Raw genomic sequence first — 10368 nt, forward strand, 5'->3', positions numbered from 1 at the left:
AATGCACCGCCTTTTCCTCGGTGTATATGGTGTCATAAATGCATGGTCAGCTGCTATAACCACCTCATAAACCACCTCGTTCGCTTCGCTCACTCGGTGGTTTATTCGGTGGTTATAGCAGCTGACCATGCATTTATGACACCATATACACCTCGGGGCGGTGCATTAACCCTTTATTACTTACTCATCCTCTGTGTGGTAGTGCAACACAAGCTTCAAGTGGTTGTTAATGTATGGCTGAAAACAGAAGAATTTCAACATGAGATTCAGACACTTGGTAAACAGATATCTGCCTACAATCCACTTTACATATGAAATAAAATGGAATAGTTACAAGACTCAAATCAAAGCAATGTATAACAGATGAATGATATTATACATAAAACTTACGAATCAAATGACATCAAATATATAAAACTTCAAACATCAGAGTCAGAGCAGGACTTACCACATTGTCCACCACATATCCGATCCTGTAGCCGTGCTCATACATGACTTGCCCTGTGTCCAGCATCTCAAACCTTGTAGCAGATGGGAGGTTGTCTGCAATACTGGAGAAATACAACCACTCAATTGTAAGCAGTGAAATTCTAAGACAGTTTTGTGCGAGTATGATCATGATATATAACACTCGAATATGTAATTTTTTAACATACAGCAATGACTAGCTAAATACATTTGTTTGTACTGTAGATCTTAAATGTTTGCAGATGGTGAAACCTAGACACAAAAAGGAGATCACAAATTTTTGGTACTCATAACAATAAATAAAACTGTGATAATGTTGTACTTACAAGTGAATGCTGTAGTCCTGACGGATCTTTTCTGCTACCAGGTCTGACTCTGCCTTGCTCCACTTTAATGTCTTATCTGGCTTAACACACAGCACCTCACATGTCTTGTCTTCCTTCATGTTCACCTGTTAACAGTTAAGAATGTACATTGAAAATCACCAGGTCTGTAAGAACCTGGGAGTAGCAGCAAGTTAAAAGTAAGGTTAGGTGTGAAGTTGACCTGTAAAAGGCTGAAAAAAAGCTGTCATGTCCTACACATTTATGAGGATAGCTACTATCACCAAATTGATAACTTACCATGGTGAAAGATAAAAGGATAAATAGGCAATGAGTATTAATTAGAATTTAACAGCAAACCAATGTTGTTGTTTTTTCATCAAGGCATCTTTAGCAAATAAATGTACATTTACGTGCATTTTAGCATAGCTTCACTCTGTCCCATTCTCAAGCACCAAAAGTTCTTCGACCTGGTCTCTGCCTTACCTGGTATGGTGTGTTGACAATTCTGTCTCCTCTCAGAACCTCTCCCAGGTTCTCAGCCTTGTACTTGATCTTGTCTGGCTGACAGAATGGCACTGAGTAGTACTCGTATGGGAGCTGGGTCTTTGTACTGGTCATCTTAACAGCCTGCCAACAAATGCAACAGTTAAGCCACGTTAAGCTCACAGTTTTTTTTTTATTATAAAGTTTACATAAGAAAATGTTAGACAATTCAACTGATTGGTTAATGGCATGGTTGCCATGCAAGTGATATTTTATTTTCATTATTCTCTTGTCTCATGATTGTGGCCTGTGTTTTGAATTAAGCCAAAAGTATATGTACATTTAAAGGTAAACACAGCATGGTAGTCTCTGTAATACATGTACGTTGGCTTTGGTGATTGAATGAATGTTTGATGAAATCTAGCTACAAAATGTGAAGAAGTAGTAAGTACCTTGACATCCACAGGCATCCCAGCAGTAAACTCTACTGGTGCCACACCAGGCACATAGAATCCAAGGGCTGGTGGCACACATAGGCACAGTAACACCACCAGCATAGCTGTCATTCTCTGTAACATAGTTTAATCAGAAAATGACAAAAAAATCAATTCTTGGTTTATCTACCAAATCAGAAATGAAAGGTCAATTCCATGTCTGAAATATATCACTTTAGTAGTCAGTCTAACAAAGACATGATATTATCACTGCTCACTGAAGACAGTTTACTTACTTTACCACATTAAAAATTTATATATGCAACTTGTTTTATCCATTCCTACCATGGTACTGTACTATAAACATGTCAGTCCATTTGGGTGTAAGATTGACCTTTGGTAAGAGTTGGCTTTGTAACCCCTACATCTACTACATGATTTAGGCCAGTTAGTCATGGCACCCTCAGTCAGTCAATGCTATTCAAGGTAACCATACTGAATACATTACTGAATGCAAAGTTTAATCATTAAAGCCTTTTGCTAATGACAGATGAGCTGCCATGTCTTCATTATACTCTATGGATCAGTAACCCAGAATAGTTAGATAAATCTAAGAGTTGGGAAAGACTATCGCCTGCCAGGCTGCCACCAATGACAAAGTTACAACTGAAGAATTATTTGGACATACACAAGGTGAAACGGATATGACCTCACCCCGCCCACAGAAGCACTCCGCTTTCACACATGCACAATTCAAAATTATGTCCCGCTTCGTCAAAACTTGATCGTTCTATATGAAGGCCTTCATTACAGGACGTGGCCACAAAAATGCCATTCACTTCATAACATCTATGCTGAGCTGAGTTGTCGTGGCAAGACTAGCTTGTCAAGGCTTGCTAGCGAAACTTGTCTAACAAGTTTTGTAGACAAAATCACGCCTCTCCCAATTTGTCCCAATTTTTTGGCCTTTTTCTAAACCACGCTATGATACAAACTTATTCTTCATCTGGAGTATGTTACTTCCACTTGACAATGTACGAGAAATACAAGATGAGCAAGAGTTAGTCCAATTTTCCGACGACGTAAAACATGTGATTTTAATCCGAAACATCATAATGTCCCCCCAGGCAGAACTAACTTGCCGGGATTTGCCACGCGTAAGGTCGAGAAGCCGGCTAATTACTACTCGTATTTGACGAATTTTGGACTATGTGTCAAACTATTGACACTGTGCTGAAAAGAGACATATCTGTGTGTACCAACACACCTATAGCTTGTGCCTGGGTGCGACATGTGTACAGATAAACACCACAAAACAAGAAATGTTGCTGCGTTCGTAACTCCCAACCTACCTCTTCCGCCATGTTGGACTCCAACGTGGATGCGATGACGTCATCAGAGTCATGAAAAACGGATAGACTAAAAATGGCTAAAATTACAAAGATAGAGTCAAAAATACATCTTTTGTCACATTGGTAGCTATTATCGAATTTATTAGTATTTATCCATTCTATATACTACAAAAATTTGCTCCGTTCTGACATGTCAGCTGATTTATCACAGAAAAACGTAAATGAAATAAAATTTTTGTTAAGTAATGTCCTTATACATGAATACTGATGATGAACATTCATGTACTTTGTATCAATATTTTTGTTTCTTTTTATAGTATTAATTTGGGTGTTATAGATACCTTGTGGTTTGATATCAGTGTTATATCTGAGAAATTATTTTTCGCGTTTCGTTGCACTCTCTCTTTCCGCCAACTTGCAAGTGGAAACCATCTTGTATCCAAGTCTCCCTGGCTCACCGCTGTTCTTTCGTGAATAAGTCGGCCAGGAAACCTCAGCGATGGTAAGAAACTGTACATCGGACTTCCATAGACATCAAAGCACTTCTCTACTGTTGTAAATTTGGTGTAAAGCGTCCAGATTTTCAACAATCTTGGATCACTTATGAACCCACGTGGTGCAAATTTTGTACGGTGCCGCAAATCTCCAAGCAGATACTATATGTAGTAGTACAATCATCAGTGTGCCCCGTTTTTCTGACTTACAAGTTATAGAAAAATTGTCTGTATAGACTAAGGCTATAGTACGTCAACTTACACTAGTTACAGAATGAGGTTTAAGATATTTCTTGAACATCTCTTCATCTGACATCATCATGATCTAAAGGTTCAGGGTCTCATTCCAAATCATGTAGGCATACCAGAAGGGTGCAGACTCGGGCAAGGCCCCCATGGAGGAGACTCAGATCCACCGCATCAGGATCACTCTCACCAGCCGCAACGTTAAGAGTCTGGAGAAAGGTGAGATGCTTACCCCAGTCCTAGCTAGAACCCTGGCTTAACCTAAATTAGAATATAGGAAATACGTGAAAAGTTATGATGGAGAAGGAAGAAAATTCTTGAGTTAAACAATACTGAGTGTTAGGAGAGAAACCTCAATTCTGTCATATGTGTAAAGAATGTATCTGACCTAGACACTGTTATCTTCTTATGGGAAATAATCCCCAATGTGAAGGTTGTTTACAAGAAATATTTACATATTTGGACTCAGTTTCTCCCTTTGAAATTGATGAGGACATGATTATATAATTATAAGATATCACAGAGCATGCTGGTCAGGGTGGATGTTATCCCATGGTAAGTTCTAGTCTGTGTTTTTGTCCAGTGTGTGCTGATCTGATCCGTGGTGCAAAGGAGAAGAACCTCCAGGTGAAGGGGCCTGTCCGCATGCCCACCAAGGTCCTGCGCATCACCACCCGTAAGACCCCCTGTGGTGAGGGCTCCAAGACCTGGGACCGCTACCAGATGCGCATCCACAAGCGCCTGATCGATCTGCACAGCCCCTCCGAGATCGTCAAGCAGATCGTATCCTTTTTGTGGTGGAGAGAAATTCAGAAGTTCTGAATCATATTTTGGAGGTGGTAGACAGGTCTCTGATTATTATTATCCTGTTAGATTTCCTATAATATACTGTAAATTCATTTCAATTTACAGCACACAAATTTCCCAAAATGGTGAACATAAGAGTATTCTTAATCTTTGACTTTGCAGCTTAAAACAATGATAGCAGGACAAGTTTACAGTGTGATGAGTTGGTGGTGAGAGGTTATTGTGAAATCAACAGACTATAAACACAGCAAAGATTTCAAAATATATAGTACTGCATGCCAGAGGATTACCTTACTTTATGATGAAATAACATCTGTTATCAGCATGCTTTTTGAAAAATGGTCTTCTGTACAAGGTCCTTGACTGTGCCCCAGACATCCATCAGCATCGAGCCTGGTGTTGAGGTGGAGGTGACCATCGCTGATGCTTAGAGCAACACGGGAACCAGCATCAACATCTACAGCCAGTCTTGTCTAATAAAACTGGTCTTGTATGCTGCGTCCTGTTTCTGTCCAACTTACTTCACTGATCAATTGTGTGTTGGTGTGAATGTTAAGGATGCTGATTTCAGTGAGGATATGACAATCTAAAGCTCCTGTCACATACACCTCTACAGACCATGGGTGGGAGCTAGTTGTGGGCAAGGTCATCTTGTGTGTGAGTGGTTCAAACCTCACAGTCTGGTCTCAGGTTTGACATTTTGAAGAAGTGATAGTCAATTGTTATGTCAATACTTCCACAAATGTGGTAAATCTTAAATAAGTTAACAAATGGTTGAGAAATGGCTAGAGAGGTTACCTACATGGGTTAAAATTTGCAGCTGAATTAGCATTTTTATAGACTTTATAGGCAAAGAGTGGTAGCCTAAATTCCAGGATCCTGTAAATAAAGGTCAAGGAGATTGCCCTGTCTACACTACCATAAACCACTCAATTTACCCCAGTCAGTGGAGAAATAGGTGTTAAATGCCTTTTCCAAGGACACAATAGTGGGTCTCGCCAGGGATTAGAACCCAGAACCTTCTGATTCTGAATCAACAATCAGCCACAAGACCACCTTTCCATCTTGAGGTAACAACCACAAATCGATAAATGCCACACATATCTACCACACAGACCAAAAACCTGTACAAGTGTAGCGAGCCGTCCTTCAAAAATAGATATCGTCTGAATCTAAGTGCTTTTCCACCGGCATTCAAAGTCAGGCCAAACTACGTCCACGTACTTAGAGGTAAATATTGACACAGCGTGTCAACGATTTAACGACCTGTTCAAACTACAAGGGTGATTAACAACGTCCCGCATGCGCACTGGGCGAGCTGACGTAAGTCGGTACCTTACACTTGGCTGGTACACCTGTAGAGTTGGACCGGATATCGAGGCTGAAAACAGGTAAAATCCTAGTTCTACATCTCTTGCTATTCTCCTGGACAAACCAGTTTAGTCTTGATTTTTGACGTCTGGATCTGCTTAAAGAGGTGCTCGAAACGTCCTTCTTAACGTGTTTTTCAACATGTCTATACTTTCTTTTATCATGCGTGCTGATGTTAATAGTTAACAGCGTAACGGAACTAGTCTGACGAACTGTACAGTTACGAACTTTCGGGCAGCAGGTAACCTCCGAATAGGCATATCTCGTTGGCAATTCCCTACCGTTTTATCGATCCCTGAACGAGTTTTAAACATAACACGGAACACGAGAGGTTGAGAGAAAGGAACATGGTGTAAGGTCTGACCACATGTGGGTCACGTCCTGGAGTATACGGCTCACCTTCGGACTTTTCCTTACTTCATCCATATGTGTGTAGGGGGTGTAAGAGTCTTTGTTAGTTCCCTGGGTGGTTTTTTACATTTTACAACACACAGCTAGCGTCTGGTGATGTAGGATAATTAAGGCTCTATACTTCTCATAATTTGTTTACTATAAGGATAGGTAACGTATAAAGTTCTTTTTATGCAGGGAGTACTGTAGTTGCATTTCATGTTTTGTATGAATAATGAATTTTTTTAATATCGTTTATATAGGATTGGAAGTATTTTAACACATCAGGAAAGGAGCACACAAATACATGCTTATAAACCAAAAGAATTGAAAATTTTTGCAGCCTAAAGAAAAGCTAGCGATCACAATTCAATTATCGGCAGTAACAGTTTTCTTATACATAGTGGTTGCGGATGGCGGGGGAACAATTCGCACACACGATACTGTTTGCCAATTATTAACGGTTGTGTTTGAGGACGGCTTTTTATCGGCTGACACGTTTACGATGCAGTCTGACAGAAGCATGCACGCATGAAAAGGGAGCCAAACATTACAGATAAGGAGCGAGGTTTGAGATGTCTTATTTGATACAGTTGGGCCCCTCATCCCTTAAGGTGCAGTGTTTATCTGCACACTACGTCGTAATGTGTCCACGTTTTCCACGCTCTTCCGATCGGTATATATATATATATATAAAGATCGGAACTACAACCAATTTACAGCTTCTTCAAACTGTATTCATGTTCAGACTCGAGTTCAATCTACAGTTCAGTGTTTACTTTGGTTACAGTTTAACAGAGCCAGTCTTGGACTTGTCGCTCATAAACCTAAATGGGTCATTCACCTTGCCTACGAAAGAATTCAGTCAACGTCCTTCGTACCACGTTGTACAGGAAGCCTTGGATGGTCCTGACGGAGAAAGAGAGTGGTACCAGTAGATACCTCGGGCGCAGTCTCCTCAACTTGCAAATTACTCGTGCACCCGGCTCTCGGCTGCTTGACAATTACCCCCTCCCTTGTCAGGCGGACATTATTGCATTTTGGGGGGAAGCGGCGTAATATAGTACATCAGTATCAAAAGTTAACATGTTAGCCATTATTTCCAATCCAACAGAACGCACTTCAAGGGGACATGGAGCTAAAACAAATCATCAGCCATCTCTGCTGTGCCATCTTTATTCTACTCGCACTTGAAAGTCGCGTGCACGCCAATGATGGGAACTTGACAATGACTACGGACGGGAACGTCACCGACCGCGTGTCCCACCCGTACACACACACCACCGATATATCACCAACAGGAGCGGGCAATGGCCAGGGCGACATGAGTAAGTCTTACTCATCATCAGCACTGCAAAATCCAGGGCCAGAACGCTTTGATTGTAATCGTTTGTATCAAAGTAAACTTTCTATATAAGAATGATAGGGTAATAAACAATAGGGTAACATGTCAGCTAGCAACTTCCCCCACAGCTTCCTTATGCCTACTTTCCACTATACGGAAGGCGATCGCAGAACAACCGTTAAGTGACAAAAAATATATTGGATATATGTGTGGCCATCGTCATTGATTTTGTGATTGGAATATAATGCACGGTGCAAAATCATGATTTAAAAGACAACAAAGCTCACAAAATGAACAAAAAATCCATTCTTTGTCTATGAAATTCGTTGAGAGATCTGTCAAATATCTGGTCGCTCATCGGTCGCAGGCTCCATGTAGTGGAAGTGGCCATGTGTGTAAGGAACGCCTGCTCACTTGGCCCATGGACAAAGTCTGGAAGCTATGCTATGTAAAGGACACTGCCAGGCTGTCAGAATCCAATGTCAGTCATTCTGTCCGTCAGTGGTGTACTCATATTAAATAATGATTAATTTTCATTCTGCATGTCTTCAGAAGATAGCAGACCAATAATATTCACATCTCTCTGTTTTTTCTTGCTACCCAGTTGATTGGGCGAGTACGCCTGTGATAGTCGGTATTGTCGGGGCGGCTATCGGTGTGCTGGGGATAATCGTCGCCATCGTGTGCGCAGTGCGGGCCGGGAAGGCACAGAGCAAGGTGCGCAGGCTGCAGAGTAAAGGGCCCGAGTACCGCGAGCTCAACCAGATGCCTAGCGCCTGACCCTAGCTGTTGGCTGGATGTTGCATATGGGCCCGGTCACATTCGTCGTATGGTCGTCATACAATCGCAAACTGAGGTCATTCTTTACTATCATGAAGGTTCATCTGTGTTGGTAGTTACATGTAACAAGTTAAAAAAAAAAGATATAAAACGAAAAAAAGGTCTCTCGCCCGTGAGAGCTTACGACTAGTCACTCTGATGTCATTCGTTCTTGGGATAGTCATGTACAAAATTCATAATCAGCTGTCTTGCTACCGAGAAGGCTGCCTGTCCAGTCTTCTTAAATCAATTGCGACGACCTACGATGAATGTGACCTCGCCGTAAGGGACTGGAAAGTACTTTTGTTCTGATTCTGTAAATTTGTTAATTCTTTGGCCTCGGATACATATAATATACCTGCGATGCACATATTTCGTTTGATACTGACACTGACATTGCACCAGAACAAAGTAGAGTTAGTTCCAGACGAATGTCATCGTGTTGTGTTTTCAACCGTAACATCACCGTAATAAAGTAGTCATTTGGAGACCTAAGAGGTCATACAGACGCTAGTTGCATAGGGCGCACTATATACATTGTATATGCCAATATTGTTTTTAAGCTCATTGGGTAGCACTATATATATATATACAGATGGCTAAACTCAGAAAAGGCTGACGTTTATTCTATTATTAGCGGTACACTTTCTGTGGATGCCGGAAGTCTCTTCCGTCGATCGACTCCATCGAAATTTGCAGAAATGACGAAAGCCTCGGCAGCTAAACTAAAGTTTGCATACGAGGTTGCACACAGGATGTGAATTTCAAGCTAATTCAGATTGCTATTTGCTACTGCGCTGGATTGGTCGATCAATTTGAAAAAAAAATGTCTTCAAACTGTCATTGGTATCTTTGACAAAACACAATGGTATTGATCATCAGCTTATTATATTACGTGTGTGCAAACTGTCAGATCTAGACATGCTTGTTTGTGAACAGATAAAAGTTGTGACCATGCATGCTTGCAATTGATGATGCATTGTGAACGGTGGCCTGAAGCAAAAGATATCAAGAGGACAGTAGAGCAATTAGCCACGATCTTTGTGCACGATGTGAATCATTCCGAAGATGCTTTCTTCGTGTATGACTATACTGTGTTGCATTCTCATGATCAATAAAGGATATATCATCGAAAATTACATCACATTTTGTTGTATTGAGTCTCGTGTACTGCATTCTACTTATTATTGTTACGTACATTGTAATTCAATAAAATGGAACAACATAGTAACGTTACATGTACATGGCTCCTTGAACAGCAGAAAGAAAAGAATACAAGTAATTTATGGAAGAATCACGATCTTTATTGACAACGATTAATGCCTGGTATTTATCACGTGGACTTTGTGACTCTTGAGGCCTGATCGAAATACATGTAACGTTACATGTACATGTATTGCACTTTATGACCAGACTGCTGTACTCCTTACAAGAGTCGCAAGAGGTCTCTTCTGACTGGTGGAAATTTCCCGAACGCTAAATAAAGCCATGACGTCATCATGCGTCACATTGGAGTGACGCGTTAGACAAGATGGCGGCAGGCAGATAGGATGATTCGTCCAAATTTTTCGTCAAGTTTGTAGGTAAGTAGGTACCCGCAATCATACCCATCGTTATCTACAAAGTAATGTAAACAATCTGGATGCTGATTAGATTCATTTATATTCGGCATTTTCGCAACAGGTCCCTAGTAACACGAGTTTGTTTGTAAACAGTTTAAATGCCCTGTTGTCCTCTCGTGCCCTTTCGCGTTTCATAACAATTTTTGGCATTACAAACATTCAACACAGGGATTTTGTTGTCCCAGACGTCAAGGGTCCTTTTTTGTGAAGG

At 40.8% G+C, this 10368-nt stretch overlaps 3 protein-coding genes across 4 annotated transcripts in view; 2 read left to right on the forward strand and 1 right to left on the reverse strand.

The window, feature by feature from the left end:
- LOC109469805 (transmembrane 9 superfamily member 4-like) overlaps nucleotides 1-3178 on the reverse strand; it is a 12421-nt gene extending 9243 nt beyond the window's left edge. The window contains exons 1-6 of one of the 2 annotated variants that reach the window (XM_019768487.1): nucleotides 3064-3178; nucleotides 1730-1846; nucleotides 1278-1421; nucleotides 795-919; nucleotides 449-551; nucleotides 185-237 (exon numbers count right to left, since the gene is read on the reverse strand). In XM_019768487.1, coding sequence (XP_019624046.1) covers nucleotides 185-237; nucleotides 449-551; nucleotides 795-919; nucleotides 1278-1421; nucleotides 1730-1846; nucleotides 3064-3075 — 554 coding nt within the window. In that variant the 5' untranslated portion in view covers nucleotides 3076-3178. Of the gene's footprint in view, nucleotides 1-184; nucleotides 238-448; nucleotides 552-794; nucleotides 920-1277; nucleotides 1422-1729; nucleotides 1847-2425; nucleotides 2565-3063 lie in introns of those variants that run through there. The other variant, XM_019768488.1, reaches the window with a different exon arrangement.
- A 265-nt stretch (nucleotides 3179-3443) lies between these two features.
- On the forward strand, nucleotides 3444-5108 carry LOC109469864 (40S ribosomal protein S20). Its single transcript, XM_019768618.1, has 4 exons — nucleotides 3444-3565; nucleotides 3917-4022; nucleotides 4387-4586; nucleotides 4985-5108. Exons 1-4 carry the CDS (start codon nucleotides 3563-3565, stop codon nucleotides 5039-5041), a joined length of 366 nt encoding a protein of 121 aa, XP_019624177.1. The 5' UTR covers nucleotides 3444-3562; the 3' UTR covers nucleotides 5042-5108.
- Nucleotides 5109-5882: 774 nt separating this feature from the next.
- Nucleotides 5883-9671, forward strand: LOC109469752. Its single transcript, XM_019768339.1, has 3 exons — nucleotides 5883-6001; nucleotides 7486-7699; nucleotides 8321-9671. The coding sequence occupies exons 2-3, from the start codon at nucleotides 7504-7506 to the stop codon at nucleotides 8494-8496; spliced, it is 372 nt and encodes a 123-aa protein (XP_019623898.1). The 5' UTR covers nucleotides 5883-6001; nucleotides 7486-7503; the 3' UTR covers nucleotides 8497-9671.
- Nucleotides 9672-10368: the final 697 nt, after the last annotated feature.

Source organism: Branchiostoma belcheri, unplaced genomic scaffold (assembly GCF_001625305.1).
Source record: "Branchiostoma belcheri isolate BF01 breed outbred unplaced genomic scaffold, Haploidv18h27 scaffold21, whole genome shotgun sequence".
NCBI classification, from domain to species: domain Eukaryota; kingdom Metazoa; phylum Chordata; class Leptocardii; order Amphioxiformes; family Branchiostomatidae; genus Branchiostoma; species Branchiostoma belcheri.